Source organism: Etheostoma spectabile, chromosome 20 (genome assembly GCF_008692095.1).
Source record: "Etheostoma spectabile isolate EspeVRDwgs_2016 chromosome 20, UIUC_Espe_1.0, whole genome shotgun sequence".
Lineage (NCBI taxonomy): Eukaryota > Metazoa > Chordata > Actinopteri > Perciformes > Percidae > Etheostoma > Etheostoma spectabile.
The window spans coordinates 5,156,631-5,183,957 of record NC_045752.1 but is presented as its reverse complement, the minus strand read 5'-3'; the positions used below and the strand labels follow the sequence as shown (position 1 = coordinate 5,183,957).

Here is a 27,327-nt window from a genome sequence, read left to right as displayed (position 1 = left end):
CTCTGCCTCATGTAAAGTTTGACATCACTGATTACAGAGCATGTGCCACATTAACTGTTACTGTACCCTGGGAAAGTTAAGAACGTGGGATCACGCATAATTAGACATTTAGCGCCAATCCTCTCCACAAATGAACACACCCTTCACCACAACAGATAAGCCAAGGAGTTAAAAATGTCCCAGCGCCCCCTGATATCAACCACATAAGTCAAAACCGCCCTCCCTTGGCTATCTAGGACTGAACTTACTGTAACCTACACAATAAAGGCACCAATACTAACCCCAATAGTGCGCTGGCCGAGACGGTTCAACACATACAAAAGCTAAAAAACAAACAAAAAAAGCCACAACACAAATGCAAATACATAACTGACTGTGTGTGTGTGTGTGTGTGTGTGTGTGTGTGTGTGTGTGTGTGTGTGTGTGTGTGTGTGTGTGTGTGTGTGTGTGTGTGTGTGTGTGTGTGTGAGAGAGACAAATAGAGCAGGAGGAGGAAAGTTCTTGTATGTTTGAGAATGAAGTAAAACATGGTTCCTGGCTAATTAGGATTACTGTTGCTATGGGATTATCATACACAAGCAATGTTTAATATCTATTTTTTTTTCTTTTCATATGTATACTCTGCCATTTAGGCTACGAAGCTACAACAACAACATTACCTAAATGGTGCCCAGCGAATGCTACGTTTAGTGAAGCTGTTTACATCACACAAATATTTGTGTGTCTTACCCTACTAAATAGGCACACACTTTCCTTGTAGCCTAAACGGCAGAGTACATACATATGAAAATACAAAGATATTGAACAACCTTGCTTATTTGTGACAATCACATAGGAATCTCAAACAATCTGTATTTTAGGGCAGAAAAAGTCCCTTGAGTGATCATGAACTTACATTTAGCAACCAAAGCTCCAATCACAGCTCGGACAAATGAGAGGTATTGTGTTTTAGGATAAAATTACAATTCTATTTCTACAGATTGAATATCTCTGGAAACATTGAATAGAGGATATTTCAAGGCTTTCATTAAGTCGTTCATGAGCTCTAACTACATTTTGGAGCGTTGAAGAATAAAACGATTCTCAGCTGATGTGAAGCTGCACGACATCTCTGCACTTTGTGGTTTCATGCACCAACACATACCCATACTTGAGGGTATTTCAGAAGTGGCCCGAGCATCACTTTGCATCTAAAAAAAAAAAATAGAAAAAAAATGCAGGGAACAATTCCAAAAGAGTACAAGATGTTCTCTGACTAAAAAGTATACAAGAAAAGCAAATATTTGTTCTTAAATCAAGTGTATTTGTGTCATATTTTCCTTCATTTCTGTTTATTTTAGCTATTAACTTGGTCCAGTTGTTGATGTTTACAGGTCTTAGGGAGAGCTACTGCTGCATATGTGAAACAGTTGTATAAAACCTCTTGAGGCGCAGCAGGGAGCCGTACAACGTTTGATATATTGCCTTAACCAGCAATTTGAGTCAGTGCTGGTTGGGGCTGAAGACTATAAGTTTGCAAATTAAAAGAATTTGGGGGCGTCAAAAAAGGGTAGTTACTTTTTTTGAAAGGGTAACGAATGATTAGTTACATTTGTTCAGAAGGGTAGTTTTTATTTTTTAGGCCGGTAGTCCCTCTTTTTCAAAAGGGTACTTACCCTTTTTCCGAAAGTAACTACCCTTCTGAAAAAGGGTAACTACCCATTTGTTACCCTTTCAAAAACAGTAACTTTTTGTGTGCCTTAAAGTCACGCACATTTTCTTTACATATTTAAATTTTTACTTTATTTATTAAATTTACATTAATCAATTTGCAGCAATTCCCGAGCGTGACTTTTTATGGTTAAAATAGGCGTGTACAGGGTGGGATAAGAGGCTGATTCATGTATGCACACTTGTGGGTAATCTGTGATTTATAAACGGAACATTGCTTAGAGATGTGTGTACGCACGGTTTTATAAATCTGAATTCTCTTTGCTGTACACCATTCATGCCTTTCAGGCATACGTACACTTTTTGTAAGGATTCATTGCACAGTTTTATAAATGAGACCCCAGGTCTTGAGAAGGACAAAAAGTGTATGGAATAAAAGGTATTTCTTGTTTTACTGCAGAACAAGCACTTTTACTTTTCATACTAAAGTACATTTTGCAAATAATACTTCTGTACAAGGAGGGTTTTTTCCGATGTGCTGGTATTTTTAATTAAGAAAGAGATCGAGACACCCCTGTTTGGTCCTGCCTGCCTCTGACACACGCCCTTTCTATGATGGAGGATTTGTTGAATGATGTATTTAGTCAGCTTTCAGCACATGTTCAAACCCTGTGGGTCCAGATACAGCAGTAAATCAAAGCGCAGTCATCACTGTGGCGACAGTGAATCACATCGTCCTAAATAAAGCTTTCCAGCTTTCCATTGTCTAAACACCAAAACCAACAACCAAGGTTTATAACATAACATTGTGTATGCTTAACATGTTGCTTAATGAAGCAACAAAACCATGGCAACAGCCGCTATTATATGTATAAGTAAACCATAGTAAGTATGTCCTTTAAGCCCATAAAAACCAAGGGTTGTACATATGCATGCTGTTTTCCCATCCTGAGGCAAAGTGTGCTTGAATATTTTTTGAGTCTTGATCTTTATGCACAATGGAACTTTAAAGAATTTTTTGGTAGCAGATACATTATTGAACATTATTGATAGATATCTTCATTTCTCTATATTCTGACATCTAAAATTCCCTACTATAGTAGGATCACTGTCATTATCATTGTGAGGCTTGTCATTGCAAAGACAACCGTACATTCAGACCCCATCACTTTTTCACAGTTTGTTATTCTGCAACCTTTTGCTAAAACTGTTTAAATTTCTTGGGCCCCTCATCAATCTACACTCAATTCCCCATGATGACAAAGTGAAAACAGGAGTTTTTAATGTTTATTAAAAAGAAAAAACTGTAGTAAAATATACAGACCCTTTGCTTTGACTTAATTGGACATGATTTGGAATATATGTCTAAATAAGTTGTCAGTGGAAAAGGTTCAAGGAAATGCCTGCTCAACTCAGAGACGTGTGTCTGACTGACTGACTGACTGACTGACTGACTGACTGACTGACTGACTGACTGACTGACTGAGGTGCTGCATTTCATCACAAAGCAGAAAATCTTAAATGGTTCGAAGGAGCTCACTTCAGCCCTCCTGATCTCTGTACAGACTGGAGAAGAAGGCTCATCTCCACTCGCTGTAGCTTATGTTAAGTTTTCAGTTGTCAAACAGACTCAAGAGACTGGGCATCTTTTCACTCCCAAAAAAAGCTCAATAGTTTATAATGTCAGGTTTTGGCACATTTCCGACCTTTAATTTGAAGAGGGTGTTTCACAGTCACGAAACCTAAGGGAGATAATAGCGGGGTGAAAGTATAGCTTACAGTAGCTGCATGAGTACAGGCGTGGAATATAATTAGCTTAATTTCAATGAAGCAAACCACTTGTCTGTGAGGTATGGGATCAAACTCTGCAATCAACAGGGGGGCTTCACACTGTGTATAAAGAGAAAGTGAAGGGCTTTGAAATAAGAATACCAACATGAAACTAATGTCCTTTAGGTTTTAAATCTCTTATTTCGCATCTGATAGTAAATGTGTGCAATTTCCACTAACTTAAGAACAGAGCATCAGGGGAGGATAACACTGTCATTAGAAATGCAACGTAATACCTGACTACAAACATTTGGCATCTGTGTGAAATCACTCATTATGACCTTATTTTTGGGTCAACAACAAAAATCTCGTTCACCTTTTGTACAAAATGTTGATTAAATCAGCATCAGTTTAAAGAAAAGCCTCCGTAGGTACAGTATATTACCAGTAAGATTCCTCACTCTGGAGTACTCCAGCTCACTGTGAACTTGGGCCTTCATTGCAAAAAGTAATGTGATGTTCACTGTAACTCAAATGAAAAATGTTTGTTTAAAATAATGAGAGCGGCTAAAACCAATATACTCAGCCATGCTGGTAGCATTGCTGTTTGGATGGCAATGTCAGTCGGCGGGTTACTTGGTCCAGACTGAAATATCAACAATCATCTTTTCATCTTGTGCTATCATCAGGTCAAAGTTTTACTTTGTAATTTGTAAAGTGCTAATTGGCAAATGTTAGCATGCTTACACGCTAAACTAAGATGGTGAACATGGTATTATATCTGCTTAACATTAGCATCTTAGCATTGTCAGTGTGAGCATGTTATGACAGAAAGCTAGCTTAGTCTTATTTTTACAATGTGAAAGTGGGTTTCATTCTCTGTGGTTTCCAACACCCGACTCATAATGGCTCTGCAGTTCAACTCCGCTGTACAACACATTTTAGCTTCTTCTAGCTAATTATTTTGGTTTTATAGATGGCAACTTTACTGTTTTGGATCACTCTCACAGCTGTCATTAGCTGTGTTGCAGATGTAGATAGCAGCTCTGATAAACCCACAGAAAGATAAAGTTAGCGACTGGCTTGTGCATACAGTGGGTCATTTAGCAGCTGAAGAGCCAGATATTTCAGTCAGGAGTTGGTGGAGACCAAAAAAAGAACTAAAAGGAGAGTCGATATTGGACGTCTATTCACCAAAGTTCATTGACAGGGAACACTCTACATTAATGCCAATGTGACAGATATTGTAGGTGAATAAAAGGCAACTGCAAACAATCACACATCAATATAAGGTATGTTTTAGGCTTTTTGCACAGTTCTCAGGAGGCAAAAATGTATCAATTAAGGCAGATTTAAAACTACTATGCAATGAACACTGCCTCCCTCCTACTCCCATTAAGTGTACCAGGGCACACTGAAATGAAAAGCTAAAAGCAACATGTTGCCTACTGTAGACTTCACCTATTTCCACAAGGTTTGTCTAATTTTATGAAAAGCAAAGACTATTAAAATGATTTGAAACATGCTACAGTCATATAAAATCCACATGTTTGCCTTAAGATAATAAAGGAATGGATGCATCTCTGTATTGTAAAACCAATCATTGATGGAAATAGATGGTGGAAAGAGATGGCTATGAATAAAAAATACCATTTTATTTACTCTGACAACCACAACTTACAGCCTCCTGGAAATAGCTGGTTTGGCTCGCCGGATGAGATGCACACAGCATCACAGTCTTGAGTGAGGCCTGTTTCCATCTTGGAAAACATGTTTGATCAAATGTTCTGTCCCTTCTGTAGCCAACCACTTCAGAAAGCTGCTGTCATTTAAATGCTACTGCAGGAGTTTCCAGACACAGTCTGAGTCCACCTGTCTGTCTGGCAAAAGATGGCATTCAAGCAGCAGCAGCAGCTACAACCACAGTTTTATTCAACCACGAGCTGTTGCAATCTGACCAGAATGTGACTAGACCAATGTAAACACTGTAAAAAGCAAAAAGTGCACCAGTATTAGGACTGTAATGCTCTCTTCTTTTACCGCAGAACCTCAAACTTCCACATTTGGAGATTTTGTTTGAAATACTGCAAATAGCTGAAAAAAGACCATTTGGAAACTCTTCAAAGTCTTATATATATATATAGTCTTATATGTACCATTCAGCAGAACTAGCAGTTCACCTTGTACCATCCAGACTCAACTGTCCACCTCCAACTCTGTCACCAGAGAGAGAGAGAGAGACATATACTTACAGGTTTTAGATGTGCCTTAAAAGCAAATCCCATACCCTTGGAAAAATGGTATTTACAGTAGCTGAATTATCCTGGAAAAAAAAGATTTGGTACAGGAATTGTAGAAGAGATTAACAGAAGCTCTTTGTCGGGAAAGAAGGTCAGAGACCCAAAATAGTCATCAGGCCTGTCCTAGAAATGTCTTGTAGCAAGCTGTCATTGTAGTTAAACTTATACATGCTGCAATTTACGGAGAGAGCTCTGGAAAGTGATATAATTATTATGTTAGGAGGAAGGGAAAGTTTTACATATGGATCACTCGGGTTAACAGGTCTACAGCCGTGGTCACTTATGACATCTGCAGTGTGTCGAAATTACAGAGCACAATGACACACTCTCTCTGTGTTTAAGACCACTTGGCTCTGCTTGGGATGTGACAGTAAAACAATCTCTTCCCAGAGAAACTGTTGGCACATCAAAACAATTAAACTCTTTGTTCTGCTTTACAACATTGGCCCTGCAGACCACCTCGAAGGATTTATTATTTTTGTCACTAAATGTTGATCAAATTTAAAAAAAATGTGACCCCTGAATTTTACACAGGAAGAAAAAAGCCACGCTGGTATATTTATGAAGCCATTCCAAAAATAAATCTTCCAGACCCCCCAAGAAGCTACTCTGATTTATACAATTACATTTCCAATAACTTTCACCTATATATTTACAGCTGCTTGTATATATCATTTAACAAAACCCAGCAAGGATTAAGCCCATTTGACACATCAGCCTTATTCACAAATGCATGTTAATGTTAAAAGCTAGAGGTTTACAAATGTGAATGTTTCCTGTAGTTACATCATTCTAAGTACTGGAGTTACCAGTTAAAAAAAGAGGGTTTAACAGCTCATTTCATATAAAGCAGGTCTATTAGCTCCTTTTAAAGATGTGGTTGATCATGACTTTTCTTTGTGAAAAAGGATTAAATTACTTGTAATTTCACAGCATCCTGCAGAACTGCGAGAACAGAAGTTCATTCACTGTGTTTCTGCTACGTTTTTGAGTAAATGTCCACTACACAACACACAGCCAAATTTAGCCTGTGAGCTTTTTTAGTCATTGACTTCAGATTTGTTTTGTCTAAAAGTCAGGGACAGTCTCAGATGACCTGTGTTTAGACTTGTTTAATGCTCTATGGTTACTCTTATGGTGGGTGTTCAAAAGATACACTGATGGCAAGAAATACCTGGGGCCCATGCTGTGTCAGACAGCTCTCCATGGTCCACAATCACTGGCCATGTGAGGCTCTAGAAAAACTCAAAATGCAAGTGTTTTGCATTCAGGATCCACCCTTGGCATGTCTCTTCAAAATATCCTGCAAATATGAAGTCTGGTCCCCTAAACCCTTTAAACAAACACAACCAGAAGCCAGCTACCAACATGCAAAACATATGAAAACCTCACTTTGTGCATTCTCATCCCAATTTTATTCTGGGATGTTCTTGTGTCTGTGGATTACCAATAACAAACTCCAAAACATCAGCAGCAAGCCACCCGCCGTCTTATTTTCAGATAGAAAGCCAAACTCACTTTGTAACGTTCTTGCTCGCATCTGATTTCAATTGACAAACCAACTGCAATTTTTGCAATTTTTATAATACTTTAATTTTGTAGAGATGAGTGAATGTGTGACTTTTTGTTGGTTTTTGTGATGTCAAGTACAGTTTTAACAAGTGGTTTCTATTTCTTTCCAATTTCAATCATAAAACCTAGACTTCCACGCATGTATGCCAGGGCCTAAGCAGTCGCCGCCTCTCGGAACCAGTGTGTGTAGTGTACAATGGGTTTTTAGAGCTTTTTAGCTGAAAACAGCTGCCTGCAGCAATGAGAGTGAACCAAAACAGTGAAGTTATGGGCCGGACAGCTAAACGATGAGCTGAAACTCGGTCTGTAAAAAGCATTTTAAGCAGTTCATTGGTTGTCTTTTCACTGCTGAACTACCCGTGGCAATATGTAAATTTTAAACCTAAAACAAATAGGAAAAAGAACTTTTTATGCATTATTACTATAGCTGTCAGCTTGGGTTGGCTCCAGCCCCCCGCAACCCTCCAAAAGGATAAGCAGATATAATGGATGGATGGATGGATGTTAGTAGAGAGTAGACAAAGGATGATATTGTTTGTGTATATTATATAATGTCGACTGATTCCCATTTAGACTCAGTAAGGGCCACGGTTTCTGGCCCCGGCCAGAGAATCAGCCCACACAGCGTCCATCAGCCAGCAAAACAAACCTCAAAACCACACCGGATCGAGACTCGACCCCAGCATTGTTATGGACATGCTGTAGGTCAAACTCCAGCTAACTTCCTGTGGTCATGCCTTTATATGCAAACATCATGTGCAAAGATATGTGAATTCTGTAGGCACTAACTAACAGTTTAACTCCAACCCCTTTTTTGAGACAGACATAGCTGGAAGCAAATATACTGTAGTGTACAAAAACAACACTTGTCTTGTCTCTCCGCAAGTCATTGTGGTGCAGTGCTAACTATCTGCTCCAGAAGGTGAGGTGACATTGTGTTGTATAAACATTGTTCTTTCTTGGTTGTCACTCTGCATTTCAGGAACAAAAAGTGCAATTCCCCTCCCACACATTCTTAGTGCAGTGTGTGCTTAAGTCAAATGTAATTATGAACTGACAAGTCAAATATAGAGCCACCTCTGTTCTGATGCAGTTTACTCTGCTGGGTGTTTTCTTTATCCTGTCTTTCACAAAGACTTCTCCACACACGACTGAAAGTTGTGGGTTTTTTGGCATTTAGTGTGAAATAGCCGATGCTGCCTGATACAGCCATGAGACCTGAAATTTTCGCAAGCTTGATGTAGCGGATTATTCATTATCCTTAAATACAGGACTCCACCACCTACACTTAAGCACCGAAAATCCCATTTAGGTGGTTTCATTTAACTTGGATTTCTTTGAATGATCCCACAATAAGCAGATACTTTGTCTGACTGATTGATGATTTGGATGAAAAATGATCCAGAGAATAGTTGAAAGATACAGTGTCATGAAGAACAAAGACTGTGTCCTTGCTGGAAAACCAAAGAAGAAGAATGAAAACAATATTTAGATATGATGTTCTGACCTTTTTACCTTTGTAGTACATTGTGTGCACAAGTGCTGTTACGCCACACCTCATAAACTGTCTGGCTTAAGAGTTATATTACTTCTTGGCTACTTCAACTCCAAAACTCTGATTTCCTCTAAGAACGCTGCTTCAAACCAGCAGCTGAGTCAGACCTTTTCCAGAAATGAAGTAAATGTACTATGGAAAACAAAACAATCAAATCTCACAGTCGAGATAAAGCAGCACTTGGTAGACTGGCAAAAAGCAAGTTCTTACTTTCAGATGTGAGTGTGACAAATCTTTCAAACTCATGAAACTAATTCCATAGTCCATTTCAAGGGTTTACACCCTGAAGTAAGATTCTGAATATTTTAGTGGTTCTTAGCTGGTTGTTGAACTTTGCATGCATGGCAATGCACTGCTTCACATTTGTACAGCTACGCATTTACACCTGGGAGTTGTTGAAGGACATCCAGCTGTTGCTTTCTCATCCGTACCCCCATTTTCCTGTCATTCTGGGGTTTTAAACTGTTGACCTACCAGACATCAGCCCTCATCTTTTATGTTACCACCACTGCCATTTTTCAGTTACTTTTACACTTCCGGCTCCTTTTGGGTCCATGTTTGTTTTCAGGACCCTGTAATTCCTCCACCAATCACTCACAAGGGCCCCCGTCAAGTCTGCCATTCATATAGTTTAAAGTAGCTCTTAGTGGTCCGTGGAGTTTATTGAAACATTAAATTTGTATCCCAGCCGTGATGGTGTATCTTTAGCCTTTGCTTGACTCACGTGCTCAACCAGTTCCTCTTACATCAACCGCCAATTATGTTCTCCTCTTGGGTGTGGGTTGGGTCTCGGTCAGCATGGCATAGAAACCAGAAACTTCAATTCTTGGGCAGTGGAGAGAACAAAAACAGACAAAATGTGAAAACCTTTCTTTTGAACACTGTTATCATTGTAGAGTACAAGCACAAACATCACTAACATTGCCAGTAACACTTTCCAGCAGTACTCTGTGCGGAATTTAGTGAAATCTACAGGCTTTTATTATATGCGGATGAAGGCCTGAACACAAGCAGGTCCTCAGAATGCCAGCTTATGTCCTCTGCAGAAAGGTCAGACAAAGAAAATTTGCCCTGTCAGAACTTCCCAGGCTTGTTTTTAACTTTCCATCTATTTCTGTTGAGGATGATAAATTTGCATTGAGTTATCCTTCTAAACTGGTACAAGTGGTGAAAGCATAATCAGATATTTGACAAACAATACTAGAGTGCAGAAATACTCTATCCCAGGAAAAAGTACAGAAGTATCGGCGTCAATATTATCATAATACAGAATGACCCATTTCAGTATAAACCATTATGTTACTGGATTTATTGAAACTATGGTAATGCAACTATGTCAACTATGATGCATCACTTTGATGTGGCTGCTGGTTAAGGTGGGGCTAGTTTTTTTTGCTTTATATATTGCTGGATAACTTAATGTATATTTAAACAGCATTCATTTGTCAGTTGATTATATTTGGTATTGACAATTTGAATCGGCAAATGAACTAAACTTACTAACTGAGACTGTCAGATAAACGCAGTGGAGTGACGAGTACAAAATATTTCCCTCTGCGATGTAGTGGAGTAAAAGTATAAAGTATTTAAATAATACTCAAGGAAGGTACATGTACCTAAAAAGTGTACTTATAAAGTACTGTATTTTGTTACTTTCCACCAGAAGAAAAACGAAAGTTGATTTCAATTTGATCCTGAAACAAGAGACTGTGTAGCTTTGCTGTGCTCTCAGTGACCTTTGGGTGTGTCATATTCACAATTAGCCATTTTCTTATTTCTCTGAATGCAGTAAAAGCATTTTATGTCACATATCAAGTGTATGAAGTGACATGAAACTGAAAGCATATTTTACAGGGATGGCCCTCCACAATATAAGAGCATAGCGACGTCACCGCCTTCAGCCTGAATATTGTTAACTGTAATTGGTAATGGTTATTACAATGAAGCCTGCCGACCACATCAAGCTGCTGCCATACTGTAATGAGCTGAGCAGAGAGAGAGAGAGAGAGATCTGCCATGCACTTTTGTAGCCTTCAATGTTGCCACTATAAGCACAAGGACACAGTGTCCTTTGAAATGAATGCAGTGGCTTGTTTAAAAAATAAAAAAGATGCTGCAAGGTTATAAACAACATCCAAATTACACTGGTAATTCAACTCTTCCTCAAGCCAAAGTATACTCTGGTTCAGCATGAATGTTTCTGTCTTTTCCTAGGCTAACATGCAGGTTATTGTTACATTTTATGTATAAAGAGATGACTCATTATTTTCAGAAGGTCAGACTAAAAACGGAGAACCCATTCTGCAGTGTTCTAGCCATTTTTGAAAAACATAAACAAACAAGAAATTGTCTGAACCTATAAAATCCTAACTCCACCCTCTCTTGCTCTGTCATTTCAGCTAAATTTGAAAACAACTGGCACAACTAGGCCTCTTCTTGGAGCGCAAGCATAATGAGAATTTAAAATAATATAGTATAAATAAAAGATATCAAAACTGGAAACACATGGCAGCCACAAGCAAATCAATCAAAATATGAAACTGCTGAGTACTTCAAAAGTTTAAACAGGATTCTGCTCCGCTGGTAAACGTGCAATCAAAGTTTAAGAAGATGCCTTGCATTCACGACATTGGCACAAACGTGAGGTTGCTTGAGTTGCATGTGTCGCGTGCGCATGTAATTTGACATTCCTCTGTCATCACACAACATCAGGTAGTTAGTCTGCACCTTTGCTGTGAGCCGTCGCTCCTGTCTCGGTCACGAACAGAATTTCAAACATTTGGAAATGAAGATCACAAATTAGATTATGTTTTATATGACAGGAAGAACAAACTTCAACAATGCTTGCCAGACATGATTAAGTGCTATAAGCCAGTGAAGGTAGCACTTTGGAAAATTGCAGATAATTCAGTCTAATTTACAAAAAAAAAAAAAAGTTCAAACAAGCCCCATGTGTTAGAATCTTTAATTATACCCCTGGTGAAAGACGCCTGTCACAATCATGTGTTGTATAGACGCCACATATAGAAACTTGGTGAAGGACTCAATCAGGCATCATCCTTTCTGCAAATATATACATGTTGTCAGCAATATGTATATACATTATAAGAACACAGGAAGAGCATGTGCCATAAATGGTCCTATGATGTGTAAGATTCCAGGATGGGATACAGAGGAACCTACACAACGTGTATAGCTACTTGTGTGTTTGAGAACATGTGATTATTGGGGTGTATGCATTTCCTATGTGGCCAGGCTGAAATTGAGAAATTATAGTTGGAGGATCTCACAGCAAGCAAGGCAAGGTGGAGGGTGAGGGAGGATAATACGGGAGGATAGCGCTGATTGAGGAAATACAACATCATGACAGAAACTAGCTGTAATTGTAGGAATAGGCCTGAAACCTCTGATGATGTATATGCACTCAGGGAACCAAAAATAACAAGTAACCACAGGGGCATGGCCCCTTCTATGCAGCAGCAGCAGCAGCAGCAGCTCGGTCCTGGAGAGGTGCTGTGCAACAGCAAAACCTGCCCTCTGGTGTCCAAACATGCATACTGCATATGAGGTCACTCTGGGTTGCATTCACAAGACGGCACAGAAATAAGCTGTATTTTCCGGCTGCTCCTTATATAGTTTTATTAGTTGTTTTGAGGGTGGCACAAGTGTTCATCCTTAAATAGAGACTGAAATCAAGGCCACTTTGTCCTCCATTAGCCACAATGATAAGCTGACCTAATAATACCCAGGAAGTGTACTTAACTAAAATATATGAAAAACAAAATACGTGAATACCTTATGATACATCAGGACTAAACATCATTATTTGCTTTACATCTCTGAAGCAATTCAAATCTCTATTGCCTTCCATGGCACTCTGGACAGTTTTCCCCCCACCATTTCCCTTGTTTATCTTATCATGGCAGGCGTAGAGGTGCCCAGGCAGTCAGGAAAGGTAAAGGCGAGTCTCTGCCAGCCAGCTGGACAAACTGTATATTTGCAGATGTGTCTGGTACTGTACATCCTCAATGCAAGCTTTGTGAAACAACACAGGTGCCACTGCAAATCTGATGTTTTTTATAGATGTGTTTTCACTATTTTCAGACGTTGTCATATTTATACAGGGGGTCTTATGAGCATTCAGAAATACAAACATGTCCTGAGCATTACAAAAAAAATGTTGCTGAAAAACTGGTAATAAAAGTGAATCAAGAAAACGAAAATGCAAAGGTATCACAGATGAAGTTTATTCCATCGGCAAAACTTGTTTGTGTTCTTTGTATTTGTTTATTTTAGCTTTGTACATGATTATTTTGTAGTTCAGAAGAAGACTGAAATAAGTGATAATCATGTGTCTGGATATTCAAGACATGGAGGCACCCTGATGTGACATGCCCGCTTTGGGCAGATCTGTCTGCTAATTACAGCCTAGCTCTGAGGAGGGAGGTACTTACATGATGGGGGGTTTTTTATTTTTTTTAATGATGCGAGGGGTAGATATGGTATAAATACCCACATCATTGTACTGTAAGGCAGCATATCCTCAGTTGTGCTCCTACCCTAAGGATATACAGCAGTACCAGGAGCTCACTGGTGCTGAGGAGATTGGTTTTACCCCTCTGGACCTGGTATGTATGTTTTCTCTTTCTTTCTAAACAGCTCTATCTCTGAATGAGTGCATTGATCATTTAGGCTTTGTCTAGGCCTTGAGTTGTTCATATGGCAGGCTGGGAAAGGGTGGCAGATTTTGGCTCTCTTGGAGCCTCCTGTGTGACATTCAAAGAGTCCTAAAGGATAGCTCAATCAAAAATTAAAAATATTCACACAGTTACTCTAATTTATTCTATCTTGTTTGCTATCTGTTGAGTTTCAGTAAAGATGCTCAGCCTGTACACTTATCCGAGAGAGTTTTTTGGATAGAGACACTTAGAGAAAAAAAGTTTGCTGACACTTTGTACCTTAAGAGTGTTTGTCCTGACTGTCTCATTTTGTCCCCTTGCAGATTTGACTTTGACAAGATGGACCTACGAGTAGCATGCATCTTCCTCCTCATGGTGGCCCTGGCAGCAGCCCATGGGAAGGGGTATGTGGTGAAGAAAGTGGTGAAGGCCGCCCCTCAGTACGAGCCCTACTCTGTGAAGAGCCATGGTAAGAAAACACAGCCTCCTGCTCTCTATACAATTGTTTTTACAATAGAACATGCTGGCACTTCTCCGGTTTTAGTTTAGTCTGTCCTCACAAAAGTTGTCAGATTTTCTTTAAAGAGGATTTCTACCTAAGCAGCATTTTCGTGACAATGTTGCCTTACCTTTGAATCTTCAGCTTGCTAACTAGCATCATTGTTGTGGCAAAGTGGAGCACCATAAGCAGCCAGATGGATGCTGGCCACAGCCAGCTGCACTTTACTCTGAAAACTAAACTCCACCTTGCTCTGGAACTGCCTTGTGCTCTGATTGGCTGCAACAGAGTGCATGTGTCTCCAATCACATTTAGATCTGTGATTTGAATAACAAAGATTATTTACTCAGTGCAGAGCTTAGTAGTTTTCTTTTTCTCAAATTTATAGGATTTAAAACATGCACCTAACTAAAGTGTTTTTTCCCCAATTGTTTGTAGTTTAATTTATTGGTTCTTTTATTCAGCCAAGGCAATCACATTAGCAACATTGTTTTTAATTAAAAGGATTTGGGGACTTTGTAATTTTGTGATCATGATGGTTAACATGATAGACACAATTTGAATACTTTTTTAGACTGCCATTGCATGAGCATGAGTCCATTGCATGAGCAGAAATTCAGAGGAATCACTTGTGTTTTCTGGAGCATAAAGTTGTGAGAATGGTGTTTTCAATACATTTGTGTGTTTCATTTTAGTCTTTTTAACTGTAAATGTTGCCCGTTTGTTTGCTTTTAAGACGATCATGCTAGTCAATTCACATTTCAGTTTGTTTCAAACACAAGTTAAGTTTGCTTTTTTTAAATATCCCCCATTCCCCAAAAAAGAAAAATATCCTCGTTTCTAGTATATTCAGATATATGCTGCACTTTCAAATGGTTAATTATGGTGTGATCTTAAGTGTTTGCTAAAATGCAATACAAAATATGAAATGTTGCTTTTTGTGTGAATCAACATACTATTTTTATTTGGGAAAGTAGCTATTAGTGAATTATTTTTAGTTTGACACTGACAATTACAGTCCAGTCACCCAGCAGTGTGGTTTTTGGGTGTGCCTGCTTCACACAGAAGTAGAAACATCTGTTTGGCTTTATCCAAATTGGGCCAAGGAGCGAGCCTTTTATACTCAAACACATGTGACCACATTAAGGCAGCAAATAAAAAAATGCTCCTTCTCATATAGATCTACTGTTTGACAAACAAGTCCCAAACTGTCTCTTAAAGCTATTTGATCTGCAAAGTATAAAACATGCTATTAATCATATTATTTAAAACAAATTTAAAAAAAAAAGAAAGAAAAGAAAAGCAGGGACAAATTACTTTCTTTATTTTAAAGGATTTGCAAGTTTTGCAAAGGATTTTTTTTAACTGTGCCAGTGAATCAGCACAATGCAGTCAAACTTCAAAACTACAAGATTAGTTCCTGGGGATCAAACTTGTACCACCTCCAGGAATCAATTATCAATGAATTTTGACCAATCAATACATTTTTTTATAATGCATCTACCATTTTTATCTTTGTGAAAGACACAAGAGTAACGAATGAGAGCAACATTCATGTGAGCATTTTTCCTTGTGTTAATCATCTCACATTTTAACTGATAAACAACCACATTTCTCATCAACAAGATACTACCATTCGTAGTAATACTGAGCTTTGACAGCTGTGCAGTTCATCAACGTTCTTGTACATTCTATCACTTCAATTGGATGTAATTAGAGGCACTGGAGATAATAGACCCTGTATTTTTAAGATTTCGTTGTACTGTATGAATTTGAAGTACAAACATTTCAATAACATTGTCATACAAAAACTGAATAAGAGGTTTTAAAACATACTAAAACTATTTAGATTAGTCCACTCTGTAACTCTGAGTAGTTGTAATGATTTAAGTACTTTTAGGTTCTTGTTGTGGTGGTACTGATGCTGGACTCTGTTTTGCTTGTCACAGTGGTGTCAGTGGCAGGTGAGCCTGGTGCTCCAGGTGAGCCTGGCCCTGAGGGACCTGCTGGCCCTCCCGGCTCCCCAGGTGAGGACGCCGTAGGTCTGCCTGGACCCCAAGGACCTCCTGGACCTCCCGGAGCTCCTGGACGCTCCATTGCTGGCAAACCTGGATCCCCAGGGGGACCTGGCAAACCTGGTAGCGATGGAGCACCTGGTGCCAAGGGAGACACTGGAGCCACTGGCCCTCAGGGACCAAGGGGAGTCCCTGGATCCGCTGGAAGCCCTGGACCCGCTGGCCTCTCTGCTTCTGGCAAGCCTGGACCTTCAGGTCTTCCTGGATCAATGGGACCTAGAGGAGAGCCTGGTCTGAAAGGACATCCAGGTATACCTGGTCTGCCAGGTGCTAAGGGTGATAGAGGGGTGGGATATCAGGGACCTCAGGGTGAGACAGGACCACAAGGACCTGTGGGCGCACCTGGACAACCAGGTGAGCCTGGAGTTGGAAAGCCAGGAAAACCAGGTTCGGACGGTGAGCCAGGAAAGTCAGGTAGCCCAGGTAGGGATGGAGCCCAAGGTCCTATGGGACCACAGGGACCTAAGGGACACACTGGTGCCCCAGGTGTAGGTATGCCAGGTAAACCAGGTGAGAACGGTGCCCCAGGTCTACCTGGATCAGCTGGCCCTAAAGGCCATCAGGGACCTGCTGGAGCCACTGGTGCCCCTGGAGTCCCCGGATATGGAAAGCCAGGTGCAAATGGAGAGAAGGGAGAGAGGGGGAATACAGGTAGCCCAGGTGCTACAGGCGCAAAGGGTGAGCAAGGTCCAACAGGATATACCGGTGCTACTGGCCCAACTGGCCCCACTGGTCCTGCTGGACCTCAGGGTGCAACAGGATTTCCTGGTGAGCCCGGTGTTGCTGGCTCTAAAGGTGACACAGGTGCAACTGGAGCTCAAGGACCTAAGGGAAACAAGGGAGATCAGGGAGCACAGGGTTTCGCAGGCAAGCAGGGTTATCCAGGTGCAGCTGGTCCTCCTGGGCCCAGAGGAGCAACTGGGCCCACAGGTGACAAAGGTCATACAGGTGCCCCAGGTACCCCAGGTGCCCCAGGTATTCCAGGCCCTGCTGGACCCAAAGGTCATCCGGGCCGTGCAGGTGAGCCAGGTGCTTCTGGTTCTGATGGTGCTCCAGGTCCCAGAGGACCTGCTGGGTCTCCAGGTCCCGCAGGTGCTCCCGGCCTTAAGGGACACCCAGGTCTCCCTGGTCCTTCCGGCCCTGCTGGTTTGGCTGCTAAGGGTATCCCCGGACCTCAGGGTCCCCCTGGTGCACCCGGTCAGGATGGTGCTGATGGACCGATGGGCCCAGCTGGCCCTGCTGGTCCCCCTGGTCCTCCTGGTGAGGTTGTGTTTGAGAAAGGCATGGGAATGGGTGAGGTTATGGTCAAGTCCCCCATGTCTGCTTTCACTGCATCTCTGACCACCCCATACCCTGCTGCTGGCAGCCCAATTAAGTTTGACCACATCGTTTACAATGCTGAGAATCACTATGACCCTGAATCTGGCATTTTCACTTGCCATGTTCCTGGAGTTTACTATTTCTCCTACAGCATCCATGTTAATGGAGCTCATGCCCTGGTGGCTCTGTATAAGAACGGCCAGCCTGTTATGTTCACTTATGATGAGTATAGCAAGGGCTTCCTGGACCAGATGTCCGGTAGTGCTGTCCTCTTGCTCGATGAGCAGGACACAGTCTACGTCCAGATCCCCGACGATGAGGCAAATGGGGTCTTTGCCGCTGAGAATGTCCACTGCTCTTTCTCCGGGTTCCTCATTGCTTCAACGTGATCAATGATACAGTAGTTCCCAAAAGTCAACCAACTAAATTTGCAATCTATTTCTCAAACTAAAGTAAACTCCCTGTTCATTTTTTCCTCAACCAAGCAGACAGGTAGTTTGCCCTTTTTTTTTTTGAAGAATAGTAGCATCTCAACTTGAAACTACAAGAAATAGGTGCTAAGAAGAAGGAAAACTAATTTATGAAAACAGGTGATCAGGGATGGGGGAAGCAATCCACCAGTGAGCTTTTGAAATGGAGACAGACAGCATGTGAAATTGAGATGTTATAACTGTGTTGTGTCCTGACTTTTTCTTTTTCCACTCTATTACTTTAATAATGAGTTCAACTGGTGGTTCTTAATTTAGTGTTTGTCTGTTGTTTTTTTTGTACCTGCTTGTTTTTTTCTGGGTGACCAATAATCTTGTTAAGTCAAAGTACACAAATACTTTCTGTGCAACATGTTGTAACTGTTATCCTTGTATGTGACTTGAATATTGTGAAATGGTAATGGTCAAATTGACCGTTATGATGAAATAAGTCACTAGAATACTGACATGCAAACACAAACTACCAGCAACATCGGTATATCCCTGAACATGCATTATGTCATGTAAAGCATTATGACCAAAATAAAAGATGTCTAAACAAATGTTTTATGTCAGAAGCACTTCTTTTCTTTCTCCTTTTTTTATTCAAACATTTTACTAAATATCCTATATACAAATTACAGTGTGTCCTTGAAGGTTATATATAAAACAATACAAAGACTATTGGCTCTTAATTTATGAATCACACACTAAATATTCTGTCTGAAAAGTCACTCCACTTTTATATAGTATGACTGTGTTCATGTAAGTATTTTCGGTTGCCTGGTTTCCTTGTGTGATAATGATTGTGCAATCTCATCCCTCTGATGACCAGTCTAGTTCTAGGTATTGAAATCACACATAAGACAATACCTTTGACTATTGAAATTGTTGGCAATCAGAAAAAACAAAACCAATCACTGTAACTAACACAAATTAAAAAAAACGGTTCAAATTTTGTTCAATAAGGCTCTTTCCAAAAAGTTAGTTGTATCATCTCCAATGTATTTCTTGTCTGTTATGAGACATCAGGAGGCCAAATCACACTCATTTACACATCCAAGGCTGCCTGAAAAACCAGTAGCTCTGCCTACGCACACCATGGATGTATTACAAGAACATGCACATGTATCACGTTCTGGTTATCTATTTGCTGATCAAGCTGCCTTTATCCTAACATCCCTTTCTGTACATTTCCCTGTCAATAATTACATAAAATATGTCTAAATGCAATCAAAACTGTACATTCATGCTCAATGTGCCCTGGGTGTACACCTTACAATACTACATCAGCAATGGCACTGGGTTACATCCATGGATGTATAATGCTGTATAATTAACTATAGGACCCATATATTGTAGATCCCATAGACTATTACTGCTACAGTTGGAGATCTATAGAAATTCTCTATTTGGTCGACACACTCACTCTACTTCATTCTGGGCGTCAATAGCAACAAACATCCAATTTTATTTTGAAAAATGTACATGTATATAAAACAGTTTTTATTTATCATTTTTAATTTATTGTACAAAGGTTCCAAGAAAACACAGCTTCTGAAAGGCCTTTGATCTTAAGGGAGCACTTGTTGGAAAGAGGATTTTCAATTTCCAGGCAAAAAAGTAAGCTGCTTTAAGCATATATATATATATATATATATCTATACACAGTGGTGTGAAAAAGTGTTTGCCCCCTTCCTCATTCCTGTTCCTTTGCATGTTTGTACACTTAAGTGTTTCGGACATCAAACCAATTAAACAATAGTCAAGGACAACACAAGTAAACACAAAATGCAATTTGAAATGAAGGTGTTTATTAAAAGGTGAAAAAAAATCCAAACCATCATGGCCCTGTGTGAGAAAGTGATTGCCCCCTAAACCTAATAACTGGTTGGACCACCTTAGCAGCAACAACTGCAACCAAGCGTTTGCGATAAACGTGCAATGAGCTTTTACAGCGTCTGGAGGAATTTTGGCCACTCATCTTTGCAGAATTGTCCTAATTCAGTTACTTAGGGTTTTCGACATGAACGGCCTTTTTAAGGTCATACCACAACATCTCAATAGGATTCAGGTCAGGACTTTGGCTAGGACACTCCAAAGTCTTGTTTTGTTTTTCTTCAGCCATTCGGTGGTGGACTTGCGTGGTGTGTTAGGATCATTGTCCTGCTGCAGAACCCAAGTTGTTTCAGCTTGAGTACACAACAGTGGTCGGACATTCCTTCAGGATCTCTTGGTAGACAGCAGAATTCATAGTCCTTTTATCCGGCAAGTCTTCCAGGTCCTGAAGCAGCAAAACAGCCCCAGACCATCACCTACCACCACCATATTTTACTGTGGTATAATGTTCTTTTATGAAATGCAGTGTTCCTTCTACGCAGATATACTTGGACACACACCTTCCAAGAGAGTTCACTTTTGTCTCATCGGTCACAGATGTTGTCCCAAAAGTCTTGGGGATCATCAAGAATGGTGTGGAGAATTGAGACGAGCTTTGATGTTCTTTTTGCTCAGCAGTGGTTTTCTCCTGGAACCTGCCATGCAGGCCATTTTTGCCCAGTCTTTGCCTGATGTGGGGGCATGAACGCTGACCTTAACTGAGGCAAGTGAGGCCTGCAGTTCTTTGGACGTTGTGTGGGTCTTTTGTGACCTCTTGGATGAGTTGCGCTGCGTCTTGGGGTAATGTAGGGCGGCCGGCCACTCCGGGAAGGTTCACCATGTTCCATGTCTTCGCCATTTGTGGATAATGGCTCTCACTGTGGTCGCTGGATTCCCAAAGCTTTGGAAATGGCTTTATAACCCTTTCCAGACTGATAGATCTCAATTACTTTCTTTCTCAATTGTTCCTGAATTTCTTTGGGTCTCGGCATGATGTGTGCTTTTAAGGATCTTCTGGTGGACCTACTGTGTCAAGCGCTCCTATTTAAGTGATGCCTTGATTGGAACAGGTGTGGCAATAGTCAGGCCTGGGTGTGGCTAGAGAAATTGAACTCAGGTGTGGACAACCACAGTTATAGTTGTTTAACAAGGGGGGCAATCACTTTTTCACACAGGGCCATGATGGTTTGGATTTTTTGCACCTTTATATAAACACCTCATTTACAACATTTGGTTTGTGCCCTGTCTGACGAGTTTCCAAACTGGGCAGCGCGCACGACCCCGGACACCAACCCACGGTCATGGCGAGCCGTTAGATTTTATTTTGTCGTAACTTAGTGTGTCAAACATGCCCCCGACACCCTCCCTGCATGCAGTGCCAGGCACAGGGGAGCGCGCGGGAGACAGGGGCCCGGGAGACAAACTGCTGCACCCCTAAACCCCGGCCGCGGCGTGAGGGCGCGAAGCAAGCCAGGGGACCAGCCCAAGGTGCTGAGGCGCAGTCGTTATGGCACGACCACATTATATATCGTATATATAGAATTCATATCTAGTTTGTATATGTAGTGGAAACCCAGGTTGTAACCATATATCTCAAAGAAGAGTGACAACGTAAGTTCTGGAACAAATTACGTACAGGATTAAACACTAACTACATTATACTGTTGTGTGCTATAAATCACATGTGAAATGTGTGTATGCTGCTAATATGAGTAGTATGTATGAACTTCTCCCCACATGATGGCCACTGGTTGCCTGCTTAGGAGCCAAAGTTTACAAAATGCTACTCTGTCGTGCAAGTCTGAATATGGGTGTGCTGAAAATAGTTAACATGTGGGATGGTGGACAGGGATGGTACTGTGGCAGGGCAGCGGCTGTTTGATCTTCCCTGGGAGAGAGAGAGCGAGGCGGAGGTTAGGTGAGGGGCCCCGAGGGACAGAAGAGAGAGGAATCTAGTTGAAGAAAACCGCCGGGGATTGCCATCTGACGGGACCGCCATTCACAGACGGGTTGCGGTTGGTGCATGAGGTGGAACAGACAGGAGCACAGATGGAGCACTGCCTCGGGTTGTCTCCACAAGCCACACTCCAAAATTATCAGTTGCACTCAAAGATATATTTTAGTTTTTCAGCAGGCTCACCTGCTGTCCTTATTTATTTGTAGCCCATGTATATCCATTTATTTAGGAAGAAGCTAACAAAGGAAAGAACCTGAAGACACTTTGAGGAAGATTTACTGATTTACTGCATGTGAGGCACACTGAGGGCCAAAATGGGCAGCAAATCCAGACCAATATGGACACAGACCAGGAAGCAGAAATAGAAATATTATTTGTAAAACACACCCTTCTTGCGGTTGTCAAAGCTGCAGTACATTGGGTAAACTTGGTGCTAAGGAAATAGAGGGTTTGAAAATGAGCATGGGTGCAAATGTGGGTGACCAAAAACACCCTGGAGACGTTTTCAGCAATCGTCTACTCTTAAAAAATCATGGTGTTTTTATAGGTTTTGGTAGAAGGAATCCCAACATGTCGATGGTTAGCGCGGGCATCAGTTAGGTATGTGCTGCAGTTGTTTGTTGTAGATACTTAAAATCTAGACGTTGACATTTTTTGTTTTAAAAACACTATAATTTATGGTGCAAAGCCAGCAGCTAAAACCTTACCCCAAATCCCATCACATAATGATGTTGTTGCTGTTCCACAAGTAAATCAGTCATTTCCTAAAAAATACTGCGGGGCACAGAGCACATCTCAATTTCTCTTTGCCAATTAGGCTGGATTAGAGAAAGACTGATGCTTGTGCTGATCACATCCCGACTGCGGTGTCATTGCTTCTGCTTTGATTCAATGACGTAACATGATTGGAATGCAATTTGTTTTTGTCTAAATGTATTTACTCTGCAAAAAGTTACCTTTTTCCATGTTAGAGGATGTGTAGAATGCTTTCTTTTGCGGTGATTAACATGACAACCTGCTGAAGAATTTAACTGTGCTCCAATTGATGGGTTTTCCTCCAAATGTGAGATGTTGTGCCATCTTAATTATAGTAAGAGATTCCCAATGGATTTTAAATTGCAATGCAGTGATGGAGACTTCCCCTATAATTCTTCCTACAATGCACCACATGAGGGGGCTGTAAAGCAAAGACTTGATGTGTGCATTCTTTCCTCCAGTAGCTGATCTAAGTCACACAACCTGGTTTAACAGATTGGTATTTAATGCTAAACATTATAAATAAATGAGCTCAATGTGCCACTTTATTCCTTTATTCTTCAGTGAAATTTGTGGGCAATGTTACATTCCACTTTGAATAAAGTGAAGCCTTATTTTATACAACAAAGGACCCGGTTTAAAGATTGCTCCAAAAACCTTGAATATGTGTGCTTCCTAGTGTAGATTTTAAGTAGTCATCACAGCTTGAAGCAAAATTTGCTTAAAACATCTCCCAATTTTATTCAATCTTACAAATGGTGAAAAACAAGAAAAACTTCATTTACAATGGGTAATCTGTTAAAAACTTCAGTCATTTAGGTACATCTCAGTCATAAAACCAGTAATATCAAAGTCTATACAATGTGCATTACTACAGAGTTTTGAAATGGTGGAATCTAAGGGGAAGTGATGAGCACATAGCATTTTTGACAGTTAACTAATTCTACCTCAATCAGGAATGGTTGTGTCCACAGGAGCGTCGAGTTTAAGAGTTGTAAACAACTGTGCACTGCAAAGACAACATTTAAGACTTGGTTTAGGTATTTCCCTTTAAATATCACAATGTGTCAAATCTTGCAGACACAGCTTTAGCTGCTACATCCAATTGCCCAGCACCAAATACTTCAGCAACGTGTCAACACCGTCATGGTTTCATGTTAGAGAGAAAAAAAAAAAAAAACATTCACACAAACATTCGCACTGTCACACTCGCCCAATGTCACACATGCAAGCACCAATGAGCAGCGAGGAAGCGGCACACTCTCCAGTACACCTCCTGCCCATCACTGCCAAGGACCTTGCAGTCATTAAGGATGAGATGGTTGCAGAATAGTAAACAAACACCAAAAAAAAAAAAAAAAAAAAAAAAAAAAAAAAAAAAAAAAAAAAAATGAACAAAACAAATCCCTGGTTTTAGACAAGTCCTCGCATTTCTTCAGACGGGCTCCGTCGCCTCCTTCATTCCGGTGTCTGGTTCAGCAGGATTACTCAGCCGTTGCCTCTGGACTGGCTGCAGTCTCTGGTTCAGTAGGTGAAGCTTCAGCGGGTTTCTCCTCTGCTGCTGCTGCTGGTGGTTCTTCTGCCTTGGCCCCTTCATCAGCCTTTGGCTCCTCAGCTTCAGCCTCCTTGGCTCCCTCCTCAGCAGCCTCAGCTGGTTTGGCCTCCTCAGCGGCTGCTGCTTCCTCTGATGCCGCCTTCTCTCCCTCGGCCGGTTCCGCAGCAGCTCCTTCTCCCTCCTCTACTGCCTCCTCAGACTCTTTCTTGGTCTTCTTAAACGAGAAGCCGCTGAGCTTAAAGGAGGGTTTCTTGAAGGAGAAACGCTTCTTCTTCTGCTTGGCGTCCTCGCTGCTGGATGGGGTGCCTTCCTCCGCCTTGGCAGAAGCCTCTCCGTTTGTGGCGGCGGGCTCCTTCTCGCCATTGGCCTCAACAACCTCTACTTTCTCGCCTTCTTCTTTTGGCACCTCCTCAGTGGGAGTGCTGCCGTTGGCTTGAACATCTGCTTTGTTGGCCTCCTCTGCAGCTGGAGAGGCATCCCCGTTGGTCTTGGCGTGGCCATTCTCCTGAAAAAAAAAAGTAGTAATTCTTGAACATGCAAATTACAATGGTGTTTAACTGAAAAGCAGTTTAGACTTTGTTGATCTGTAATCATGCATCTGACACTAGACAACATATGAACATGTGTGTGTCCAAAGACTACCTCCCGCTAAATAAGGCGTACTGAGGAATTTAATCAAATGCCATGACTAGTGGTAACCAGTAGGAAAATTGCCCTAAAACTGCAGCAACATCTGTTACTAGGAGAGTGACGACAGATATGTGGCTTTCAGAGGTAGGCTAGTATGTTAGACCACAGTACCACTGGGATCCGCTAGGTGCCATTCAGTGTGGAGCCAATGGATACAACATGGGAATTTGGGGATTTTTTCCCCCTTCTTTTGATTACCTGTGCAGTGAAACAATGTTATTTTAATTTTAATACACTGCCCTCATCACACACTGGGCTTTTTTAAAATAATTGGTTGATTTTTTGGGTTGCGTTTCAACGAAAACGTGGCTCCTTTCTTGAAATCTGGCAACAAAGGCGTGGTATCTTTTTTTTTAAAATGGCCATGCCACTGAGAGTGGCCACAAACCCCCGCAACACACATTTCCACCAAAGGAATTAGAAACAGCCGCAAAATTTAAAAAGGAAGCTAAAGCCTCAAAATAATGTATATTAATAAAATCAAAAATGCCAATTTGTTGAATGGTTTGATAAATTAAACATCAAGCAGATTAGTTGTGCTGCCTGATATTCATATTCAAAAAGATTAAAATACACCAATATCAAATTAAAGCACTTCAAAATAAAAATGCATCCATTATAAACAATGTTGCGTTGTAAAACAAAAACAAACATTTTTTTGAAAAGATACAATTGTGACAATGCACACGCCGGGGAAAATGGATACATGTGGCCACTTTCCCTGAATGCCGGTGAGCGTGGGGATGAGCTGCAGGGAACATGGAGCACGCCATTGACGCAACACATTGCTAAAACGAGACGAATACCGCTTGAGCAATTAAGACTTCCAATAACTAAAATGGACCCTTACCTGTCCGTTTGTCTTGGCCGCAACAGCTGCACCTTCTGCTGGCTTTTCGACCGCAGCTTCCTCTTTTCCAGCGGTTTTGGAAATTTGTGCTCCCATGCTTCTGGTGCAACAAAGGAACCCAACCGATCAAATGAATGAACAAAGACCGAAAGCTGCCTTCCCAAAAAAATTTAAGTCAAGCGCCGACACCTCCTTTTCCAACCGTAGCCGATGAATCAGGCCGAGACCAAAATGACCACGAAGGGACGCGTGAGACCTCGTAAAACTGTGGCAAAGACGCAAAAAAGAAACGCGGATTCTTACAATTGTTTTTTTCTCGAGCGGAGTTTGTAAACGGAGAAATTGGCCCAGCCGCAAATTAGATGCGGAGTACAACGCCCAAATCCACCGATGAATGGGCAATGAGGCTATGACGACATAGCCAACCCGTCTCCACCAATCACAAGTCCGAAATCCAATGAGTGAGGGGGGGGGAGGGGGTATCGTGGAGTGGAGGCCGTGGACAATAGCAGAGACACAACAACATGGCCAATAACTTGTTTTATTCCAGTATTAGAGTGCAGAAACGATGATTTTATTTGACTGAAACCACAACTGAGATTGTATAGAGCTTAACATTGTCTTGCATATTTAACTAGACGCTGATTCCAAGGAGGGAATGTCCCAGAAATATTTGATAAGCCCTTACTAAAATAAACAAAAAGGGCCGAGATGTGTTTTAACAGGTAGGTTGACGCTCAATTTAGAAATATCGATTGTCTCCACTGGGAAATATTTTCAAATGTCTTTCAGTTCTATAATATGACATCATCTACAAGAGCTTTTTTTTTTTTAAAAGGCCTACAATAATGCACGGTACAACATGCAATAACATATACAATATAGCCTACCAAATTATTTAATATTTTGTGTGGATTGTAAAACATCGCTCACATTTTTAACGTAATTTCGAGTTATTTCTGGATGTACAGAGCTGCAACAAATGGCCTTGTATGGACTGTAAAATTGATATGCGAGTGCCAAAACAACAGCACGTTCTGGACAGCTGAGCTGAGAAAGAACTGCCCAGCTGGTCTGGTGTTATATCACCCTCCTGACATATGCCTCACTCCGTAAACAGACGTCTCCTGTAACTATAAGCTGACAACGCTACCCACTACTTCTCTCATTGCTCTTCTTGCATAATAGGGTCTTGTCTGCTTGCTGCAGCTGGAGCATCCCAGTGACCCAGATATAATGAGAGTTTGTGGCCCTCTCAGCTCCAGCAGCTTGCAGTGCTCTGACTCCACCACCAGCCACAAGTCTCCCCTCTCTGCCATCCCTCTGCATGACCCACATCTCCATGGTTACCAGTCCAAAATGGCTCCAAGGAAAAGGCTGCTCGTCGAGGGCTTTAGCGATCATGACTCCCGGTTATGGAGAAGTAGGGTGAGAGTGAGTTCAAAACAGAGCAGACACCAGTTTGAGGATTAGGGTGACTTCTTTCACCCACCCTCCCTTCTTCAGGCTAACTGGGCCACGCTCATTGTTGTGATATTCTGATTACATGCAAAGCTGTAATTATTATGGTGAGATGCCATGAATATGTAAACAGGGGGGACAAAGCCAGAAGGTCATGAAGCGGTCTTAACACCACCGTGCAGCCCAGACATTCAGACATAATAACTTCACCTGTCAGGAAGATACTGTGTGGCGTCAGGATCCTAGATTGTGTGTGTGTGTGTGTGTGTGTGTGTGTGTGTGTGTGTGTGTGT

The 27,327-nt window shown here is 41.2% G+C and overlaps 2 protein-coding genes across 2 annotated transcripts; one reads left to right on the top strand and one right to left on the bottom strand.

Moving 5' to 3' along the window:
• The first annotated feature begins 13,379 nt into the window (after positions 1 to 13,379).
• LOC116669654 (collagen alpha-1(X) chain) lies at positions 13,380 to 18,450 on the top strand. The gene is made up of 3 exons (XM_032499591.1): positions 13,380 to 13,475; positions 13,850 to 13,995; positions 15,975 to 18,450. Exons 2-3 carry the CDS (start codon positions 13,866 to 13,868, stop codon positions 17,807 to 17,809), a joined length of 1,965 nt encoding a protein of 654 aa, XP_032355482.1. The 5' UTR covers positions 13,380 to 13,475; positions 13,850 to 13,865; the 3' UTR covers positions 17,810 to 18,450.
• A 4,744-nt stretch (positions 18,451 to 23,194) lies between these two features.
• LOC116669664 (myristoylated alanine-rich C-kinase substrate) lies at positions 23,195 to 25,974 on the bottom strand. The gene is made up of 2 exons (XM_032499617.1): positions 25,574 to 25,974; positions 23,195 to 24,538 (listed from the first exon to the last, which is right to left on the bottom strand). The coding sequence occupies exons 1-2, from the start codon at positions 25,667 to 25,669 to the stop codon at positions 23,963 to 23,965; spliced, it is 672 nt and encodes a 223-aa protein (XP_032355508.1). The 5' UTR covers positions 25,670 to 25,974; the 3' UTR covers positions 23,195 to 23,962.
• Positions 25,975 to 27,327: the final 1,353 nt, after the last annotated feature.